The sequence below is a fragment of the Heteronotia binoei genome, chromosome 7, assembly GCF_032191835.1.
Source record: "Heteronotia binoei isolate CCM8104 ecotype False Entrance Well chromosome 7, APGP_CSIRO_Hbin_v1, whole genome shotgun sequence".
In the NCBI taxonomy this organism is placed as follows: Eukaryota; Metazoa; Chordata; class Lepidosauria; order Squamata; family Gekkonidae; genus Heteronotia; species Heteronotia binoei.
In genome coordinates, this window is record NC_083229.1 from 48,973,160 (window position 1) to 48,996,907 (window position 23,748).

The 23,748-nt window shown below is 40.8% G+C and overlaps 1 protein-coding gene across 1 annotated transcript in view; it reads left to right on the forward strand.

Moving 5' to 3' along the window:
* Positions 1–22,840, forward strand: part of ZNF704 (zinc finger protein 704) — a 67,131-nt gene extending 44,291 nt beyond the window's left edge. Inside the window, exons 3-9 of the mRNA XM_060243588.1 lie at positions 4,589–4,692; positions 6,173–6,405; positions 10,601–10,701; positions 12,142–12,403; positions 15,099–15,203; positions 20,743–20,840; positions 22,372–22,840. Of these exons, the coding sequence (XP_060099571.1) occupies positions 4,589–4,692; positions 6,173–6,405; positions 10,601–10,701; positions 12,142–12,403; positions 15,099–15,203; positions 20,743–20,840; positions 22,372–22,483 (1,015 nt within the window). The 3' untranslated portion in view covers positions 22,484–22,840. The remainder of the gene's footprint in view (positions 1–4,588; positions 4,693–6,172; positions 6,406–10,600; positions 10,702–12,141; positions 12,404–15,098; positions 15,204–20,742; positions 20,841–22,371) is intronic.
* Positions 22,841–23,748: the final 908 nt, after the last annotated feature.

The window sequence follows — 23,748 nt, forward strand, 5'->3', positions numbered from 1 at the left end:
TGCATGTAATGTGACCCAAGATCTTTGCCTATTTTATTGCACTGATGTTTATTTCATTTATAGCCCACCCTTCTTTCTGAGACTAAGGGCAGACTACAAAATCTAAAGAACAGTTAAAGTAAGGGCCTCCATAGGACTAGGATCACAAAATTGGAAAATACTGCAAAGAACCAGATACATGGTTGCCATTCTCCAGATGAGGTCTAGAGATCTCTGGGAATTACAACTGAGCTCCAGATCAGAGATGAAGAGTCAGTTTTATACCCCATTTTCCTCTACCTTAAGAAGTCTCAGAGCGGCTTACAATCACCTTCCTTTCCTTTCCCCACAATAGGCACCTTATGAGGCAGGTGGGGCTGAGAGTCTCTGAGAGAGGTGTGACTGGCCCAAGGGCACCCAGCAGTTTTCATGTGGAGGAGTGAGGAATCAAACCCGGCTCTCAGATCAGAGTCCACTGCTTTCTAAGTGCCATGGTGCAGAAAGTGAGTTACAAAAGTAGAAGACAATGCAGTAAAAGGAAGGTAGTATGTATAGCAAACTAGTATCCTCTCCCTTATAAAAGTGTTCTCCTGATTAATATATTATATATTGTTCTAATCCCCTTATACTATAGTTCTGATCCTCTTCTACTATAGTTCTAAAACCCTTATAAAAATTCCCATCTGAACCCAAATTCGAAATTCCCAAGCAGAAAGTCTGCTGTGGCAATGTGAAGGCAGTTGTAGGGGACAGCTGGATGGTAGAAAGGAAAGATGATTAAGCTCTTAGATGCCAGCCAATTCTCCTGCAAAACCTTTCCCAGCTGTTCTTCCTATAGTCTAGATTACTTATGGCAAAATGCTTACAAGTGGCTTGAGAAGACATTGAAAGATGAGTCAAGAGTTACAGATATACACGTGAACACTAGTTTCTCCCTTCAAATGGCTCCCTGTTGTTACCTTAGAAGAAAAACAACAATCAGAAATCCCAAATTTCGGTCAAAAATGTATAGGTCTACCCTTTATCCAAGGGCCCCGTGGCACAGTGGTAAAGATGCAGTACTGCAGTCAGAACCCTCTGCTCACAACCTGAGTTTGATCCCAGCAGAAGTTGGTTCAGGTAGCCGGCTCCAGGTTGACTCAGCCTTCCATCCTTCCGAGGTCGGTGAAATGAGTACCCAGCTTTCTGGGGGGAAAGTGTAGATTACTGGAGAAAGCAATGACAAGCCACAATGTAAAAAGTCTGCCGTGAAAACTTTGTGAAAGCAACGTCACCCCAGAGTCGAAAACGACTGGTGCTTGCACAGGGGACCAGCTTCCCTGCTATTGTGACCGTTTACCTTTTTACCCTTTATCCAGGCATTCCTGAAATCAAGGCAGAGATTAGCTTGCTGTTGTAATTTATAGAAAATAAAGATGCTGTTAACTAGTTGCTAACTGTTAGAAACAAGCAATTTTTTAAAAAAAATATATACAAGATGACAGCTTTAAAAAAATAGCTTTGTCCTCTCTCCTTTCTTAAAAAGTAAGAAGCAGATGTTCTAGAGTGAAATTATAACCCTGTTTGTAACCGTGATTAAGAGACATCATCTTCTGGGACCACAAATAACTATTTTGATTAAACTGTCAGCAACAGGTTTTTTGGTTTAAAAACCAACAAAAAATACACTTGCAACCTTCTGTTGCTGTTCTATGAATCCAGATTCTTTTGGAAAGGATGTCCTGGTTGGCAGAATGCTCTTCAGGTCCTTTTCAGAGTCTTCGTATCTTATGTATCTTCAACTGGAGATGCAGGGGGGGGTTACATTTTATAAACTGAAGGCTGTTCTTTGACCCTAAACTATGGTAACAGCTGTGTTTTGAAGGCTGGATTTAAAATGAAGGAGCCTAAATCATAAGCAGCCACAAAAGGTCAGATGGCACATCTGCATTGCTTGCATGGCATGGGAATTAAGGTGACAGCCTTGAGTTATGATTTCCATTTTGAAGCAAGAGTGAGTTTCTAGGTATCTCAGCTCTTACCTTGTAGTGGAAGCTTTTAAAATTTATTTTGAAATATTAGTAGTAAATCTAAAACATTTCCAGTGAACTTTCCATTTTATCAGCCCACGTAGGTGATTTTTATTATCAGTTATCCATTGCTTTTTCATCATTCTCTGAAAATAATTTATTTCAGTACACTGCAAATTTGCCCACATAGAAACACTGGAATAGAAACACACTATGGATTATGCTGAGCAGAAGGCACTCATTCATAAACATACTGGGGGAGAAGCCCATGATTTGTGTGGGTTTCCCATTCAAGTGACGTCCTATTGTGACTCTGTTCATCTGACCCCACCAGCTTTTCAGGGTGTTCAGATGACAAGGGGATGTGGGAAAGAGCCCTTCTGAGAGCAGAACTCCATTTGTGGTTTTTTTGGGCTCAACACATTATATGATACTTTAGTTAAATAAATAGGTGATTGATTATCCAATAAGTATTAATTGAGAGAGTGTATTTAAATAGTCATCAAGTTTAGACTTCTCTAAAATTATCAGACTTTAGAAGGATAGAAGATACAGTGCATTGTAACTCCGCATGAAGATACATGATTCCTGAGCTGATTACTATTCATCAATTGACTTCATGTTGATGTACCCCATGTCTGCCTTCAGGGTATTTTGTCTAATTAGCATCACTGGTAATTGAAGTTTGGTTTATTTTTTTAAGAACTAAGAAGTTTCCATGTTGCTGCCACTTTTCAGTTAAGCAGAGTTGATACAGCTGTTGCCTCAATACACATTTTGAATAAGACACTGCTGCCTAAGCCTCCCCTTTAAATGAGGCCTAAACAGGACAACACAGGGGAGACCTATGAACACTTCTCCCACTTTCTGATTAGAGGCAGCATATGTGTGTGCTATTAATCATTTTCCCTTTGGCCTCTTAAAATGTTCTCTCCTCCAGCTGCTTTGGCCATTTGTGCAAAGAAGGAGAAAAAAAAAATCTTCCCTGTGTGTGTGCACACACATGTGGGGAGAAAAGCAGCTTGCAAAGTATGGTTTTTGTCTTATCTGTAGGGTGGTTAACTGACCAGGTGAAAATGTCCTGTCCCTTTAAGGGAGGCTTAATATGTGGGAATGGCACTTGAATCTTTGAATGGCATGGAACTGAATAATGTCACCTGATAATTGCTTCAGGTGAAATGAATAGTAAAGGGACAGCAAGGGGGACAGGTTTGAAAATTGGCAACCCAACTTTTTGTCCTGTCTGAGGATCTGTTTATTTGTTTGCATAGCTATAGAAACTGTTTCTATAATGTATGTGTCAGGTTTCCATGTTAAAACACAGAAAGGCACAATCTAACATTGTGTTAGGGATGCTTAAGTGTGTACTTATGTATGCCTAACTCTTGTCTGCTTCCACATGGTGAGGATTTTCCACATTGCTTTCAGGGCAGCTGGTAACACAAAGGCAGGTGCTTTGGCGATAGTACCTCCACACCGGGGAGTTTTGTGCACACTTTTCTCCAACACGTTGTAATGATGCAGCAAGAAATAATACTGGGATTACCTCTGTGTGGAAGCGTCCTCTTTGTTGGATTGCTGAATTTAGTAATCAGCAAGGGGGGGAACAGGGATATGGTTGGGATGGCTCCACTGGCATGACAGTGTTCCTTCTGGGGAAAAACCTGGAAGCTACAGTGGGTAGCTTTAAGAATCACCAGGAATTTTATTGCAAACACAGGATTTCCCCAGACAGTGCTGTCACACTGGCAATGCTGCCTTTTTGTTTGCTTGTTTACTTTCCCCACTACCACTGTTTTTGGGGCAGGGGAGGGGTTGGTAGCCCTAACCAAATGCCATGAAGATTAGCCATAGGACTTTGGAACTCCCTTTGCCTGCACTCTGGTCACACTCCTTACTTAGCAGGAGACTGAACATTTAAACACCTTCATTTAAAAATAATATATACTACTGCAAGATTTGTGTTAATAAAAACAGCTTTTGTGTTCACTTCTTCAACTTGTTGGTTAATGCAACTTGTGAGCCCCAGAAACTTGTTTTTTTCTAATTCCTGTTGGGAGTTGCTCAAGAGGAGTTTAGCTCATCTGAGTGGTGGAATAGACTTCATTTACTTATTATTAGTGTAAATTATTACATACTGGTTGTCACATCTGCCTTAGAAATTATCACCTCTTTTCCTGATGTTTGTTGCTGTGCTTCTGGTGTCTTGCTTCCTCACAATGCTCAGAGTGTGACTGAAAGCTTCCCATGATGCCTGGAATCAAATGATCTCCAAATTACACGGCCAACTTCAAGGAACCCCCCCCCCCCTTCATAAACACATGTCCTAACACTACTACCCACTAGTACTTTCCCCAAGTACAGACTATCATCTGGTTTACAGGAAAATGCAGAAATACTCTGGTGGGCCATTGCGAATTGAGTAGCAATAGCTAACAAGTTTTTTAAAAAAAACACAGTATGGTGGCTGTAGGATCTCAAAGGACAGGAACAGTCTGCTTGAGTTGTAAGAACTTGGAATAGTAACAGTGCTACTGTCTTTCAGATTTGTTTGTCTCTTAACACCGGTAATGTGTATTTTTTCCTTCCCTTCTTTTCAGAAAATCATCAGAAGAACTGGATATGGATAAAGTGACAGCAGCTATGGTATTAACAAGTTTATCTACCAGTCCTTTGGTTCGCAGCCCTCCTGTCCGACCCAATGGTGAGCATGCATTTTTAACCACTTGGGAGAACTTGCACTCAAATCTCAGACTTTGCATAATTTATGCTAAGCACACTGAACATCCCAGCCTAGAGAAAAATCCTTTCTGATGCCAGGATCAACCTAGAAAAATCATGTTAACTGTTGTTATTGTAATACACACTGCAGTTACCGAAACTAGAGTGCCCTCGTGAGCGGCTTTTCTGTTCCTTTAGGCAGGGTTATTTCATAAGTTCAGTTTAGGCAGGGATACTTAATGTGCTGCCTAAATAGTAAAAAATCATTTTTTTTCAGCTTCTAAAAAGACATCAGGGGAAAGAATCACATCATCATGACATGGCTGGATGATTAAGGTTGTGATGGTAACCTTATTTAAACAAGGCAGAGATTTTTAAATGGAGTGAAAGCGGGGGAAAGTGAGATTCTCTTTCTTTTATTTCACACTCAACCTCATTCTATCAGCCTTCTTGTTTCAAAATTTTGTTCCTGATTGAATTTTTTAAGGAAAAGTAAAAGGAAGCTTAAGATTCAGAGAATACAGAAATGCCCTAAGTGTGTCTGAAAATTATCTTTTAATAAAGGGTTGGGGGGGGGGTTGTTTCCCTGTGAACAAACAGCATTTTTAAACTGTATTCAGCTTAGAAGCTGTTACCCTGCCTGCTACACACATTTGGTACGGGACTTGCTTATAGGAATAGGTTTTAAAAATTAAAGACCTGCACAACAAAAACAGAAAAACTACAGAATTTGTTCCAACATCTTAGTTTTGGACGTGACCTAAATATTTTGTCGTTTACTACAAGCTAAAGTGATGTATATAACAACCAGGACACTATCAGTTCAGTTCAAAATAGTTTACTCTGCTTAGGGTTACACTATGCCTCTTGCTGTGCTTTCATGGTTTTAACATATATTTTTTCTTATCTGTAGTACTTTCTAAGTACTTTCTGTGGACTTTTTAGCAAAGTTTCCCTCCCCCACACTGTTAATAGGTGTTTTTAAGTTGACCCCATCTGTGCTTGTGATGCAAAGGAGATTTCATAAGCTCTGCACTGTACTGCAACTTTCAGAAAATGTTCTTGCACAGGAGATACATTTTAAAATCTGTTACATCAATTTAGTTTTCCAGTTAAAGCCACCTTCCTGAGTCATATGATATGATATATGATATGATATGATTTCCGTATGATAACTTCCTACACAGATTTTGCTTCTGTATAGAACAAATGTTTCTATGCCATCATGTGCATGGGCAGTATGCATAATGAAAATGACATGTGCAATGTGTAACAAATTCTTAAATGTCACTCTTATTCACAAGCCAGTTCATTGATTTAGGACTAAGCTTTATGGACCACTAAAATATTGCTAAAATAAATATGACCACTAAGATCTGTTGGCTTTATCCAGTACTAGTCAACCTTTACATATTTATATATGCATATATAAATTGTAAAACCTCTCACTCACTAATCTCTAGAATCTTTAAATGGCTCTTGGAAAGAAGGAGGATTTGTGCCTTCAAGTACCAGCAGCAGTGGCTACTGGAGTTGGAGCGCTCCCAGTGACCAATCCAATCCATCCACCCCATCTCCACCTCTCTCTGCTGATAGTTTCAAACCCTTCCGATTGCCCTCTCAAGCTGATGATGGCTTTGATGAAGCTGAAACTAGCAGTCTCCTCTTTGATGAGCCCATTCCAAGAAAAAGGAAGGTGAGCATGTATCAAGTTTTATAGGTGACATCCTTGGGTATCTCTTTAACCCAAACCAAACTGCTTTGTTTTCTCTTGTATATGCAGTATTTTTCCTGAATACTGGACATGTTTTTATTGTTTGAAAGTCCATTGCTTCTTCAGTAACAGAATTTACAATGTGGAGATGTTACACTTTTTAGTAATGGGTGATTTGGGGCTTGCCCTTAAGATCGCGTGGCCTGAATTCTAGAACAAATCTCAGAGACTGGTATACAAGATGTTTTAGTTGCTCTTAATATTAAAATTGTTTTAAACCATTCCTCATTTGGGTAGTCTTTATAATTGGACCCTGAAATATTATAGCTTCATTGTAGAACTCAGAAGCCATTACTAGGTACACTTTGGTTTAATTTCATATTATAAACTAGCTCAGTTTACCCAGTCAGACTCCTCATGCTCAAAATAAACCTGTTATCTTGTAGTTCATAGATGACCAACTGGTAGAGTTGCCAGGTCCTCCCTGGCCACTGGTGGGGGATGCAAGGGTAGGGCTGCCAGATCCAGGTTGGAAAACTCCTGGATATTTGGGAGTGGAGTCTGGGGAGAACAAAGACCTAAGTAGGATACAAGCCATAAAGTCCACTCTCCAAAGCATCCATTTTCTCCAGAGCAACTGATCTCTGTCATCTAGAGTTGAGCAATTCTGGGGGATCCCTAGGTCCCACCTGGAAGCTAACAGCCCTACCAACTGGCAGCATTACCAAATCTTAATTGAGGTATACAGAATAGCTTGCTAGAGAAAAGAACACTTGTTTCAAGATAACAGCCTTATACTGCCTTTAGAGTTGCCAGTCCCCAGGTTCCAGTGGGGGACGCTCCGGTTTTCGGGGCTTCTACTAACAGTGATGTCACTATGTGCTGTCCTCAGCACTATGATATCACTATAATGTCATGTTCCCCATCACATTGGGGAACACTGCACCGTGATTCTGTGGTTTGAGGACAAAACTCTAGGCTTGAAGCCCGGTTGGAGGCCCGGTTGAAGTCAACCAGGGACAGGGCCTTCTCAATCACAGCCCCTTGCTGGTGGAGCCAGTTACTGGAAGAGGTCAGGGCCCTGCGGGATATTGGACAGTTCCGCAGGGCCTGTAAGACAGTCCTCTTCCAGTTGGCTTATAACTGACCGGCACCGAAACACCGAAATACTGAAGGAAGTCTATAGATAGCACACTGATATGGATACTAATGTTTTAACTATGTAATTTATTATTGTATTTTAATTCTGAATTTTATTGTTAGAACTTTTATGCTGTGAGCCGCCCTGAGCCCGCTTCGGTGGGGTAGGGCGGGATATAAATCAAATCAAATAAATAAATAAAAATAAAATAAGCTGTTTTACCATAGAGTTTTGTCCAAAAACCAGAGCATTGCTGCACAACATCCCCAATGTGATGATGTCACTTCCAGGTGATATCATTGCATTGGGTGACATTCCAAAATGCCCCCCAAATCCCTCCACTAGCACAGTGAGGGGACCTGGCAACCATAAATGCCTTAGAGGCTGGGACCAGATGGCCAGTATAAGCTGCCTCAGGGACACCCCATGACTGGACCAAAAAAGCATATTCAAATGTGCACATCTGATCCCACCCCATTCCCCCCCCAATCCCCTTTTTACCAGTCATCCTGCCACCTCAAAAAGCTACCACACATGAAGTGATAGCAAATAGGCAGCAAATCAGCGAGGTACTTCCAGGTTGCCTTTCCCAGCTGTCTGAATGGCCGAAGTGTGCCTGGGAAGCAATGGTCAAGCACATGGGCAGTCTGACCACTTCTTTGGGGCACGCTTGGTCCGTCCCGGCAGTGGAGTATGCACCATCTGACACCCCAGGAGGCTTCCCTTTCTACCATCTTACTACAGGAGGCTGCCGCCCCAAGCTGGCCATCTGTATCCAGTCAGAGACTAACAAATTTACACAAGTGTAAACCAGAACCTACTTTGTCAGATGCAAGTAGGCTGATTCCTAAAAAAAATCCTGTCATATTAAGATGGTTTGTCTGTAAGGTACCGTGAGACTGTTCATGACTTTAAGGTACCATGAGAGCCAGTTTGGTGTAATGGTTAAGTGTGTGGACTCTTATCTGGGAGAACCGGGTTTGATTCCCCACTTCTCCACTTGCACCTGCTGGAATGGCCTTGGGTCAGCCATAGCTCTGGTAGAGGTTGTCCTTGAAAGGACAGCTGCTGTGAGAGCCTTCTCAGCCCCACCCACCTCACAGGGTGTCTGTTGTGAGGGGGAGAAGATAAAGGAGATTGTAAGCTGCTCTGATTCTCTGATTCAGAGAGAAGGGCGGGGTATAAATCTGCAATTCTTCTTCTTCATCATCATTTTGGCTGGAGACTGACACAGCTATCTCTGGGATTTATTCAAAAGTCTTTCTTGTTTTATTCTGAAAATAATATAGGTGCCCTTATTGCTAGATGGCACCCACTTCATTAAGATCATTTCAGGTGAGTAGCTATGTTGGTCTATAGTACAAGAGCAAGATTTATGGTCTATTAGCTCCATAAAAGCCAACAAGATTTCCAGAGCAGGGCTTTTTTTTATAGCAGGAACTCCTTTGCATATTAGGCCATGCCCCCCTGATGTAGCTAATCCTCCAAGAGCTTACAGGTAGGCCCTGTAGTAAGAGCCCTGTAAGCTCTTGGAGGATTGGCTACATCAGGGTGTGTGACCAAATATGCAAAGGAGTTCCTGCTACAAAAAAACCCCTGTTCCAGAGTATAAGCTTTCAAGAGTCAATGCTCCCTTTGTCAAATACAGGTAAAGATTGGAGATCCCTGATCTCTTATATGGGAAGAAAGGAGGGGAGTTGCATCCTGATTCCTTTCTTTGCAACAGTCTTTCCTCCTCCTGACTAGAATATAAGGACTCAGGGAACCTCCATTTCTACTGTACCTGACAAAGGGAGCTTTGACTTGTAAGGTAGTTCTGGACTCAAATCTTGCACTTTATTAAGGAAATATGTGTTGTCAACAGGTCTAGCAAAATGATTTTTCCAGTCATTGAACAAATAGAATGGCTCCTAAAAATATAGGCAACTTTTTAGATGGCTTTTTTTTAGCAGATGAATGATGAATAATGCTATATTTCCCATAGCAGTTTCCAAGCATTTATTTGGACTTTTATCTTATTTGATCCCAAGGAGCTCAAGATTCTCTTTCTCCCAGCCCAAGAACTTAAATAATTTATGTACTCGAATAACTTATTACTTTAATAGTTTTGAAACAGCTGCCTCTTCTTATGTGGGCATTTTGAGCCCAGTTAAGTCATTTATAGCTATATATCTTTATTTATATCTTTATTATTTTATATTTTGTACCATTTTTATCTTGCCCTCCCTGCAGGCAGGCTTAGGGCAGGTTACAAGTCAAAGAGATAACAATATGAATTTAGATAATTAAAACCATATAATTAATACCATATTTTATGTTTCATTTTGTAGCCTTCAGGCTTTTTAAAATAAATAAATGAAATATTCACACACCATTGTTTTCTGGGAATCGGAATAAAGCTATGTAGAATGGTTACATTCCATCAATGCAGTGTAAACATTCAGGGAGTTTGTACACAGACTCTGTGTGTGTGTGTGAGAGAGAGAGAGGTAGAATGTTTCCCTTTAGATAAAACAATGGAAAATGCCTGGAATTTAGACTTTCCTACCCATGTAGACATGTAGTTCTCATAGAACACCAGGGAAATCAAATACTGCTTGTCACAACAATGCACATTCAGTTCAGTAGTTTTATTTTCCTGTTATTTTAGAAGGCTTACAAATAAGGTCTTGGATTTTGCAGTAAACCTCCACTGATGAAAAGGGTTCACATAAACAGAACAAGACTTTCTTGTGTCCCTTTCCCTGCATTCCAGAATGATCCCTAAATTCTTTCTACATGGGAACAAGGGGACTCCCCCCAAGAACAGCGTGAGTAGGTAGTTTTTAGGTTTGCAGCGGTAGGCGGGATTGATGATAAACCCCCTTCCTTTTCTAAATTTTCTTCAGGATCCAAGCCCTGTGTCTCAACATAACTTAAACAACCCTGAATTTAAACCTTAACTTGGGTTTACTCTTTTACCACCTAGATAGCAACCCACAGAAGTTAAAATGTGCGGACAAATTAATGTTTATATTCTTTTGTTGAATTACTCAGAATTCCATGAAGGTGATGTTCAAATGCCTGTGGAAAAACTGTGGAAAGGTACTGGGCACAGCTGTTGGTATTCAAAAACACATCCGGACCATTCACCTTGGGTAAGAAGACTGTCATTTTTTTTCACCTTATAAAGAGAATTCCTCCTTTTTCAACCATGTTTACATAGAAGTAAACCCCAGTGATTTCATAGAGATTTATGTATAAGTAAGCATGCTTAGGATCAGACAACTGGTGTTGTATCTCAGTTCCAGATTTGTCCCTTTTTATTTCACAGACTGGATTGCGATTTTGATAAATCCATTGGAGTCTATTGTTCAGATTCAGGAATTGTTCAGCAAACATATCATGTGAGGTGGCAACCAGTTCTTCTTAGGTGCCCCACTATCCCTAATGCATGTGGCACAGTAAAATCATAAAAATCGCCACAACTGAAATCCATTGAATTACTATGTCTTGTGCTGCATAGATATAATAGCAACTTCTGCATTTTACAAATATCCGAGGCTTTTTTTGTAACAGGAACTCCTTTGCATATTAGGCCACACACCCCTGATGAAGCCAATCCTCCTGGAGCTTAAAGAAGAAGACCGTAGATTTATACCTTGTCCTTCTCTCTGAATCAGGGTCTCAGAGCAGCTTACAATTTCCTTTATCTTCTTCCCCCACAACAGACGCCCTGTGAGGTGGGTGGGGCTGAAAGAGCTCTCACAGAAGCTGCCCTTTCAAGGACAACTTCTGCAAGAGCTATGGCTGACCCAAGGCTATTTCAGCAACTGCAAGTGGAAGACTGGGGAATCAAACCTGGTTCTCCCAGATAAGAGTCTGCACACTTAACCACTACATCAAACTGGCTCTGTACTATGAGCCCTGTAAGCTCTTGGAGGCTTGGCTACTTCAGGGGTGTGTGGCCTAATATACAAAGACGTTTCTGCTACACAAAAATGCCCTGCAAATACCTGTCCCTATGTAACAACTCATGGTTAGACTAGAATCTGAGAGTCCCAAGTACTATCTTGGAAGCCCACTATGTGATCTTAAGCTAGTCAGTCACAGCCTCAACTACCTGGCAGGGTGGTGGCTGTGAGGATGAAATGGAGGGGGGAGAACAATGTTGTAAGTTGCTTTGGGTCATTGGGGGAGGAGGTTAAAGAAGGGTATAAATCTCTAAATAGATAAAACAGTAAATGGGAGTAAGATCCTTGTTTAGACCATGTACCTATATTCTGACATAACAATTGGAACAGTTCTACCAGGGGAGGGACGGTGGCTCAGTGGTAGAGCATCTGCTTGGTAAGCAGAAGGTCCCAGGTTCAATCTCTGGCATCTCCAAAAAAGGGTCAGGCAAATAGGTGTGAAAACCTCAGCTTGAGACCCCGGAGAGCCGCTGCCAGTCTGAGAAGACAATACTGACTTTGATGGACCAAGGGTCTGATTCAGTATAAGGCAGCTTCATATGTCCATATGTCCATAAGTCCATGTACCTTATTCTAACACATTTAGTCTTATACAAGTAATTTCTTGGTCTTCACTTGATTTAGGCGAGTAGGAGATTCTGACTACAGTGATGGAGAGGAAGATTTTTACTACACAGAGATACGTCTAAATACTGACTCAGTGGCTGATGGATTAAGTAGTCTATCTCCCGTCTCCCCATCTCTAGCATCTCCTCCTTCTTTTCCAACCCAAGATGTGAGCAAAAGTGAATTGTCTTGTGCCAAAACAGACACTAAAGGGATGACACCTCTGAGCCGTTCAGCTCCCACAAATCTCTACCTCGTTCACACGGATCATGCTTATCAGGTAAAATGGGTGCAAGAGACTTTGACCTACAAGAGGCAAATATAATCACATACTGACATGGACAGAGTGCATTAAGTATTTTAGTTCAACACAAAGCTCTGGAAGATTCCTTGGAGTGGATTATGTATCTCTTTATTGAGATCAAGCTTGTTGGGGATGAGAGGCTAAATAATAATGGCTTGGATCCTAAGCCTTGTTTCTGCTGGTGTCCCTCTTTGCCCATTGCAGAGGCAATCTGTCACTGTGAACTGTGTTCTTCTCATGCAAATCAGTTTTCAGCTTATTGAAAAATATTGGCTTTGCATGAGCAGAAGCTGCTTTATCCAATGGCAGGACTTGACAGATGGAAAAATAAAAGGGAAATAGAAAAAATGAATTACAAGATACAATGAATGACATTAATTCCAGGGAAGTCAGAGTTAGCCTCTTCTTTTCGAGTCACCATCACTTCTTAGCCTGTCATTCCTCCTTCTACTTATTTCCCGTCCCTTCAGTTGACTTTTAGCCATTTCTTATTAGAGCAGAAAAGTATCTGTGTGGCTTTCAACCACTCTTGATGCTGTGTTGACTTTTCATTCAAGTTTTTTTCCCTCTGGTATGATCAGCAGTTTATAAGACCAATACTGGCTTTCTGTTATTGGTGACCATGATCTACTTTGATGCGTTAGTTTTATTTTACTACATGAAATTTGCCATTTCAATTTAGTGTATTCTGTGCTTGGGAGCCTTCATATTTGCCCTGTTCTACAAAACCTAAAAGCTCCTTCTGTATATGTTTATGGCATTCATGTAGATTTCTTGGGAATTTTTGTGGGTATTGCAGAGTGTGGGCAGGATTTTTCACCATTAATTTAGATATGTTGCTTAAAAAAAAGTCCATCCTGCAAAGCAAGAGAAAAACTTTGGGAAAATCTTTCCCTCTGTGTCAGCACAGTTGATTTCTCCTCCATTTTGTCAGAGGAGACCCTGCAGTCATTCTGTTCCATGATGGAGTTGCATGAAAGAGCTGCTGCTGTTGCATTCTGACAGAATGAGATGTGACCCTACATTGTCATCATGCTTCTTCCATGTGGAACACATTTGAAGAGTTACTAGTTTCAAACTTCAGCTTAACTCCAGTGTGTTGCAGTGTCCAAATGTGGCCATCTGGACAAACTGGAGCAATTTTCTTTTCACATACTGGCTTCCTGAACTCCCATTTAATCCTGGTTTAGAATCCAAGTTATGGAAAAGCAATGAACTCAAGGTCCAAACAAACTACAGTTACACTGAAGATTTCTCAAACTAGGAAACCATCAGTCATGTTTTGCACATGTAGGGGAAGGAGCGAGGGAGTACATGAGCACAAAAAGAAATAAGACTTATCCTGAACAAATGTCTGTTAATGAGCTGAACTTACATCTCAATAGAGCCTGCAAACAAACAAAGAATCAGCCTCTGGAAACAATATAATCTTTCATGTTGCTCCAATTTGCTTAGGGTGCTATAGTAAACAGTGCCGGATTAAACCCTGTGGTGGCCCCTAGGCAGTTGAAATTTTGGAGGGCCTCTTGCAAATTATCTCAGAGTCTGAGTGCCCACCCCACCGCCCATGGCCCCTGCTGCAGGCATCTTCTTTAAAAGCCCCTTTTGCTAGGCTGCGGTGGAGAGGCAAAGAGAGGTAAACTTGGCAACAACGCCAGCAGCAGCCGCATCAGGCAAGTCAGGCAAAGAGCAGCTCAGTTGCTGGCTGCTTGTGCAGGCTGGGAGGGCTGCAGGCAGGGGGGAAACTGGGGGGGAGCTAGCCCGGGCCCCCTAAAGGCATGGAGGTCCATAGGCCAGTGCCTACTTGGCCTAATTGTTAATCCGGCTCTGATGGTAAGAGATCCTTGACTGGAGCCTTTTGGCCTTATTCATTGCAGAAACCTAACTGAGAGGCTTGAAGAATATAGTTGACTTCTTCTCATAAAAGATCCCTGTGCTGTTCTTTCTCGCCCCCCCCCCCCCCCGCCCTCCAAAAAAGGTGGTGGGATCTATCAGTATTGCCTTCCCATGTTAGTCTTGTAAAAGAATGATATGCACCTGCTAGCCCGGAAGTCTAGACTACCAGGGTGATAAGAGAACAACTGTAGAGATAATAGTTACTGAAAAGCTGGAGCTTAATTTAAATAACTGCAACTATACTCTGAAAGAGCTCTCTGCTCTGTTTCTTGTTTCTGGGTGGTTGTTTTTTCTCTCCTTACCATTACTTTTTGCCTTGCAGTTTCTGGATAACTCCTGAGGTTATTAGCACAGCTTGAGATCTGAAACTTCTTTTACATGTTTCACTGTGATTATAGCAACAGATAATGCAATGTACTTGCTCTTGTTCAGTGTGCTTTTCATGTTCCATAATCGTTTCTGGCAGAAACTAACAGATAACTGCTTTTTCATGTCTTAATTGTATTACTCCTAATTGCTGCTTGTTGAGCTATTAAATATACTTTATTGGATCTCTGAGTCTTAGTAAATCCTTTATTTTCACAAATTATGGAGTCCACAACTCTTTCTGTGCTTTCACTTGGCATTGTTAAGTTTCTTCCTTGTATCTCTCGGTGAAAGCTAGAACAGTCTCTTTCTGATCTTGAGGCTGTTTTATCATATTTGAGTACAAAATATTTTGTTTGTAGAAGACAGTAATTCCTTCTTTATTTGATTTTTTTTAAAAAAAAAACAGGCGACACCTCCAGTGAACATTCCGGGGTCAACCAAGTTCACACCCAATGGAAATAGCTTTAGCATCTCTTGGCAGTCACCCCCGGTTACCTTTACTGGCGTTCCAGTAAGTAGAAGACCTGGCAATAAGCAGTGGAAAGTTTTCTATGTAGTGTGGTCCATGCCTGGCAGTATTTGCTGTTAACTCTGTGCCCAGGTGAACACCCTCTTGCAACAAGAGCTGCTCTTCCAACACATGATCAGCTTAGTTTCAGTCAAGTATGACTGGCATAAGTAAGAGGCTAGTGGGAGTATTGCACAGAGAGCTAGAACTACTATTTGGTGGGTTTTGATTGATGAAGTAAAGAAGCTGGTAGGTGGGGGGGAAACTATTATGTTTGTGATGTCAACCTGGATGCTTTTGATAATATCAAGCATCAAAACCCTTGTTTTAGTAATGCTGTTTTTTATCTTTCATTTGCCATTTTTTTTCTTGCAAGTAATGCCTAATGCCATTCACTACCCACAAATGAGTGGTATTCTGATTTTTAGTGAAATAATTGTTTTAGTGTAAAAATGACGAACATGTGAATACATGCCTCCTTTCTATCAAAGCCTTTAACCTGAGGCTATGCATCTAAAATATTCTATTTCTCACAAATGGCATGCTGGTTATACAAAACCTCTGGTTTCTGACTATGGGAATTAGCAGGTTTCAGATTCAGTGGGAGCTCACAGGAGCACAGCTCCTGAACCTTTCTGAGAGTTCCACCTCCTCCTTCTGAGAGTTCCACCTCCTTGTCCATTGAATAGTATTGCAGTTGTATAACAATCCCTGGATGAGCTCCACCACCTATTTTCTACAAAATGACCGCTGGGAGTTAGACACCGATAAGGTATTGCCTGCTCCTTCTGTCTTCCCCAAGTGAATCACAAAAGCCTCTAACTGTCAACCTTTGGCATGTCTTGGAGGTTTTCTGTAGAAGTCTGTGGTCTCCTGCAGAGCTGATAAAAAATGAAAGCAGCTGAATCAATTACATTGCATTCTGCCAATGAATATTTATTAAATTCCATCAAGGAACAGCTAGCGGTGAAAGGCATCATGCTGGCAGCAATTTGAATGAGAGTGTCTTAACAGAGCCTGCTGTGCATCAAATACTCCCGAAATTTGATTTCATGACAATACGGTTGATCTAGAGTAATTATAAAGGTATTTTGTTCTCTGTGGCACTGCAGAAAATTGGCACAAGCAGCTCGAGGAATCCAAGGATCTCATTAGTCACTCTGTAAACCAGATACCTAAGGTGACTGGATTAAGCTTGTAGATATTCAGTGTTCCACATGCAGTAACGGAGATCTTTTGTACATAGTAACTGCCCATTCCCAGTAGAATTAAAAGAAATCAGATAATTGTCTGGCACACCAGAAAAGAATCAGTGGGTTTTTTTACTTTGAATTTTAAAATTATAATGAACTGCTGTGTGCATAAATTGATTTTGTTTCAAGAACTGATAAGCCTATATGCACATCTCAGTATTCATAACATTCTAAAATGCACCATTCAGTGTATGCAAGGGAGCCAGTGAATGATTGCTTAAAAGTACTTATGAAATGACAATTACAGGATTTTGGAGAGTGTTGCATTCATCTGGATTCAGTGGTATATTTGCATAGCAGAATGTTTTTTGTCATTAATAGTTCATATATCTATGCCCTCTAAATCATAATTGCAAACCCTAGATTGGCCCTTAGGATGCAGGGTAAATATAAACTACTGTTGAGTGGTTCAAATGTAATTGCAAACTGTAGTATGCGGGAAATGAAAGAGGGAATAGTAGTGCAAGAGGATGGTAGGAGGGGAAAGCATGCAAAACAAAGGCACATTCATTCACATAGCACCAAACCATGATTTGGTTTTACATCTAATCCATTTGTGTCATTGCAGAATCAAGCTATATTTCCACTGGATAGCCAAGGTTTGGTGTCCCTGATTTAAGAGAAATATGGTACTTCTCCTCTCACCGCCTCCCTCCCCCCTCCGCCCTGTACACACATATGTAGCAGCATGGCCTGTACAAAAGAAATCTTTTTAGCCACTTCCATTGGATTTTCAAATACATCTTTACAATTATGATAGACATTTTTAAATATATATATATATGAATTTCATGAGAAGGCATCAGATTCAGCACTAAATTCTGTGCAAAATTCTGCATGCTGAGAATCAAGAAACCTATAAGGAACTGTTGGCAATAACATATTTGGAATGTCTTTCAGTCATATGTCCTCTGTGCTCTAAAAGGATATAAGCTGTTTTCCCCCTTAAGTTTTGGAGCTTTTGTTGACTTCTTAACAAAAAATAAAATGCAGAGAGAGTATTTCAGGCAAAACTTTTGCCCAGGAATAACGCTGTCCAATCTCAGAAAGCTCACAGCATTGCTACCAATACAGTCCCAGTGTGAACACTGAGATTCCATAGGGAACAAGAAAGAAAAATACTCTTCTCTGTAAGACGGCCTTATATGATGTGACCTTGTTAGTCTTCACAGTGTAGATCAGGAGTGTCAAACATGTGGTCCGGGGGTCGAATCAGGCCCCTGAAGGGCTCCTATCAGGCCCCCGAGCAACTGGCTCATCTGTTTCCTTTTCCCTATATCTTGCTTCCTTCTGCATAATAGCTTGCTTTCCAAGGCTTGCTCTATTGCACAGCAGAGCTACTGAGCCAAGCCTTTCTTCCCTCTATTGGCTGAGCCTCCTCCCACTCTTGGTCCCCTGGGGAAGGAAGGAAAGAGGCAGAGCTTCCTTTGCCCAGTTCCCTGGATATCATGGGAGAAATACAAAGAAAGCATCTTTAAGACCAACAAGTGCTAACATTTTAAGCAAATGTTTGTTATGGTTACAAGGATTTATATAGATTTAGTATTGCTTGATATCTCCTCAGTGCTGTTATGAATCCCTTCAATCTCTTTCCAGTATGAACACCAATGTAAGCTTAATAGAATATAGAATATATATATATATATATATATATATATAAATTGTGTTTGTGTTCTTTATAAAGTTTATATCTCTGCTACCTAATCTTAAGTAGGCACACACATGGCCCTGCCCAACATGGCTCAGCCCAACCCTACATGGCCCGGCCCAACAAGGTATCATTTATGTCAAATCTGGCCCTAATAACAAATGAGTTTTACACCCCTGGTGTAGATTGTGTCTCTCATGCCACAGTAGTGGAAGTAGTACATATGGAATAGACAAATCAGGACAGGAATAGATTGCAGTGGCTGAACCACTTCAGTTTGCCTCAAACAAAAAATAGCCAGTGCTGATGAAGGTAATTGCTGCCAGATATCTGGATCTGATTCACAAACCAGAATAGAGGAGCTATGGTCTAATGGTAGAGCACATTCTTTGCATAGACTATCTCATGTTCAGTCCTTTGCATTGCTAGTTAAAAGACCTAAGATAGCAAGTGTTTTTTTTTAAAAAAAAACCTTTTCCTCCACCCACATCTAAGATTCTGGAGATTCACTGCCAGTCAGAGTAAGTGACACTGAGTAGGTGGCCAATGGATTTTATAGGGCAGCTTTATATGTATATTTATACAGACAGACAAAATTATTGAAGAGACCACCTTTGTTTTTTATCAGAAATAAAACCTGAGGGTCTTTGGTGCAACTTTCTGTAGGACAACTGTGTCTGTATACTTCAGATGGACCCCCTACCCATAACCACAACCATCTTCTGATATAAAGCACAATGAAACAGTTGAGCTTCTTGTTTCATTGTCATATGGTCTACAGATCAACATTAATAATTCTAGCTCTGAAGCTAAGAAATTGCTGCTTGCAGACCATCCCAGGTTCAATCCTGAAACACTATTATTAGTTAGTCCCAAATTTATCCTCTAATAGGTGGGTGTACTTTCCAAGATTTAACTGAAGTGGTAATGATAGGAGTTGACCCTTATGCTTTAGTTTTATATCCAGGGATCATGGTTGTAGATAGAAAATCCATTACAGTTGTGCTTTTAAGTTAAGATCCCTGATATCAACCATTTTTCAAAGCACAAGCTATAATGAGATGCCAGAACTGTGAAGTCATAAAGCTGTCCCAGGCTCTTCTGTGACCAAACTGTCCCAGGCTCTTCTGTGACCAAATTGTTTTTTTAATACCTTCTTGCCTTGAAATTGGAACATCCTAAGAAATATAACCAGTTGGCAGAAATAAGAAGATGAAGATGAAGAAGATATTGGATTTATATCCTGCCCTCCACTCCGAAGAGTCTCAGAGCGGCTCACAATCTCCTTTACCTTCCTCCCCCTCAACAAACACCCTGTGAGGTGGGTGGGGCTGGAGAGGGCTCTCACAGCAGCTGCCCTTTCAAGGACAACCTCTGCCAGGGCTATGGCTGACCCAAGGCCATTCCAGCAGGTGCAAGTGGAGGAGTGGGGAATCAAACCCGGTTCTCCCAGATAAGAGTCCGCACACTTAACCACTACACCAAACTGGTACTGGTTGTACCAAACAAGTACATTTCCAGAGTCCATATGCAACCTCAGCTGAATTTACATATCAGTATGAAAAAGAGAACACGAATCCAAAATTCAACTTATAGAAAGTTAGCTTGAGATTTAACCTAGGGAAGAAATAGTTGTGAACAGCAGTTGTGCATGAGAACAGAATGAGAGGCCTTCTTTTTATATTTGCCAAGGAACATCCCAGTCGGCCCAGGGATGTTTTGGGAATAGTGTAATGCTACTTGGTTACATTGTGAAGTTGACTAGAACTTAACAGCAGCCTGTTGACCCACATAACTTGTGATAGGAACCCCGAATCTTACAATACTTAATATATGCTTAATATATCATTAGGAAACACAGCAGCTATCTCTGAGGTAAACAGCATCTATCTTAAGCAGCAAGAAGAGAAAGAGGGGAAAGGCCATGGTCTTAGGGTAGGCATTTAACAATTGCACATAATTAAGAACATAAGAGCCCTGCTGGATTAGACCAGTGGTGCATTTAGTCCAGCATCTTGTCTCATGCAGTGGCCAACCAGTTCTTCTGGACAGCTAACTGGGCATAGAGGCTGAGGCTTTCCCTGATGTTTCCTCCTGGCTCTGGGATTTAGAGGCTTAGTGTCTCTGAATTTGGAGCTTTCCCTCAGTAACCATGGCTAGTAGCCATTGCCCGACTTATCCTCCATGAATCTATCTAATCCCCCTTTAAAGCTGTCTATTCCTGTGGCCATCATTACATCCTGTGGCAGTGAATACCACATTTTAATCACGCTCTGTGTAAAGTAGTATTTCCTTTTGCAACAATGTTGCATAGAAAGGTAATATTTCACTCATATAAAAGAGATATAAAATGTTTCAATTCATATTTCTCCTTATGTTCACAATTAGCACATCAGGGAATAGGATTGAACTAGAGAATTAAGGTGTGCAGAGCTGTGTGTGTGTGTGTCTATTTGACATAGCACAGATTTGCATGTTCTGCTGTGCAATTGGATTGACTGTCAAAGAGCCAGTGGGAGTGAGAAAAGGGAGAACATGAAATGCTGTTTTAGGATGGATGGTTTGACTGTGTAATCCATGGTGCCCTCTCCTGTTTTGAGATCCTATAATCAGCATTGTATTTTTGTCTCTGTGTTGCTAGGTTTCTCCAACTCATACACGTCCCGCAGGGATTGGAGAGCAAAAGCAGCAGATCCAGACAGTTCTGTCATCACCACCTAGAGCATCAGTTGGCTTAAGGTAAAGAGATATGACACCCCTGACAATGGAGCAGTTAATTCATTAGGAGAAAAGATGGAGACCATACACACAGCCATCCCCCCAAAAAAGACATATTTCCTCATCCTTGCATGTGTTTCAGTGAAGTCTTTTTTTTCCCAACATGATTAGGTAGCAGCATAATATGGGGAAGGATGTTTGTTTTCTTCATTATTAGTATAAGTAAGAAATCATTGCCAATACTTCTCAGTCTGTTTTCAAGCTACCAATCTATTCACTAGTCAAAATCAGAGAATTATTAAAATTTCAAGAAAATCATATTGAATATAACTGTCATTTCCTTATGTTGTGCAGTGTTCAGGCAACTTAACCTGAAGTTCAAGGAGATAGATAAAAGGGTCTCCTATGGGAGGAGCTTTTTTCCTCCAAGGAATGATGAGGGAGCATGAAACTAGACTTCATTTATAAGAAACTGGTGAGGGAAATAGCTTACATGCTTTGAAGATGCAACAGTGGGGTAATTGTACAAATTGAATATGGAGAAAGAGAAGATGCTATGATTACATCCAGCTGAGATTGCTGTAATGAACTTTCTATGGGACTGCCTAGGGAAATTTTTGGGTCCAAAATGGAACAACCGGGCTATTGTTGGGGGCTGAATACAGAATTGACCACAACTGTGCTGCAAGAGCTGCACTGGCTTGTCTGTCTGCTTTAGGGCACAATTCATAGTACTAGTTCTTATGTTTGAGACCTTAAACAGCGTGGGGTTGGGTTCTTGAAGGACCACCTCCTCCCATACCATCCAGCCTACTGTTTAAGATGCTCTTCCCAAGCCCTGCTCTCAGTGCCCCAACCTGCAGAGGTGAGTCTGTTGGCAACCAGAGACAGCCTATTTCAGTGGCAGCTTCTTGCCTGGCACCTACCTTAGTATAATTTAGGTGCCAACCTAAATGGGCAGTTCAATCTCACTTAGATATTTTAATGGTTTGCTTCTAGCCTGAGGGCTGTTTTATGAGTGTTGTTTTAGGCTCTAGATTGTTGTTTCATGTTGCTTTTTTGTCTGGTCTCATTTTATTACTCTTATGCTGTTGATATGGTTTTTGTTGTGCTGTTTTTACGTTTTGAGCCACCTCAGGCAGGACTCCGGAGATGTAGCATATGAATTAATTTAATAAAAGTGCATTTTCTTTATTAAAATAATATATATCCCTCTTTTCCCTGTGGCTCATGATGGCATACAAAACATAATTGAAAACATTACAATTTCAAAATGCTTGTATTGCAAGATTCATTGACCAGCCAAACTAGCTAGGCCTTTTACCATCCTCAAGATTACATCTTATCCCAAGTACTTACACCTCTTATAGCACTTACTTCTCTCACTTGGCTCTCCTTTGTGTACCCTTTACCTTTTTATTTCATGTTCAGTAACTGAGATAACTAGCTCACAATGTTTATTGATTTGTCCACTCCAGTGTTTTGGTTACCAGAATGTACCATAAGCCTGCTGTTAACTAGGCTTTCTTTCAATCTTTTGTTAAACTGGCAGGAAGCCAAGAGGAGAAGGCAAGAAGTGTCGCAAAGTATATGGGATGGAGAACAGAGATATGTGGTGCACAGCTTGCCGTTGGAAGAAGGCATGCCAGAGGTTCATTGACTGAAGCAAGGAAATGTGGAAGATGTGGAATGACGTACAACAGTGATTCTCTTGCTGCAGCCGGGTTGTGTGACTTTTCTCACCCATTTCAGTGCTGGCTTTTCCAGGAGGCTTGTGCATCCAAACAGAGTAATTGTACCGAAGAAGGACTTTTCAAAAGCCTGCATGCAGCAATATAGAGAGAACTAGCAACAGTGCAGCCTGCTGAAAAGTTTTGAATGAGGAGCAGCTATATAGATTTTTCTTTAAAAGGAAAAAAAATCTTTTTAATCTTGAAGATTTTGCTTCTGGGGAGCTTATCTTTTTCACACTGCATCATCTGTATTTCAAACTTTGGGACCGCAAAAAAAAAATCAAATGATGTTTCTTTTCCTGAAATGATTTTTAAAAATGCACTCACAAGGTTTCTACACCTTAATTTACAAATGCATAAGCTACAGTCTTCTCAAGAGCTGCTTTTCCCAGGAGTGCTAAATAATTCCAGTGTGAGTAATCTTGACTCCAGAGTTTCAAGGCTTTTGCTCTATAGAGGTGTTAGAATATAGGTTGAAAAGCAGCATTGGAAAAATGGGTTTTGAGGGCAGACTTCAAATTTTGACTTGACAACCTGTATGCCGCTTTTGATTCTATCCTAAAGGAGGATATGTGTGGAAAAATCACCAGCAGATTTAAACGACGAGTACAAAAAGATGTGAGTAGGGGAGTCTGGGCTGAAATGAGTTTACACTGAAATACACATAAGAACTAATACAAGGTTCAGGATCTCATTCTAGAAGCCATTTCAGAAAGATCTGAGTACATCTCACACTAATGAGGACATTGTTAAGGATGAGCACCATCAGCCACCTAAGCTTCATAAGTACTTATTCAGGGATGTGATCCTACCCAGCAACTTCCTTCCCTGTTTTCTGTGATATTACCTGATGTGAAGAGTTTGGTTTTAAATTGCAAAACTCTTATTTCTGGAGCGGGAGGGAAAGACTACATGGACAAGCAGCCCTCCATATCCATCATTTCACAATTACAGTGAAGAAGATAGTTGGATGTAAAGTCCACTGGTGATAAAGTTATTTGAAGGTCAGAAGTAAAACTTTCTTCACAGTGGGCTGCACTTGAATAGGTTTTTATGCATCAATGTAATTTAGTACTGTTGAAACAAAAGGGCACAGATTATTCTAGTGAGGCAAAAAAAGAAAAAGAAAAGCAAAATCCAGCACCCCAAACTTGGGCTAGTTTTGATCTATAGGAGCTTTACTCAGCACAGTGAGT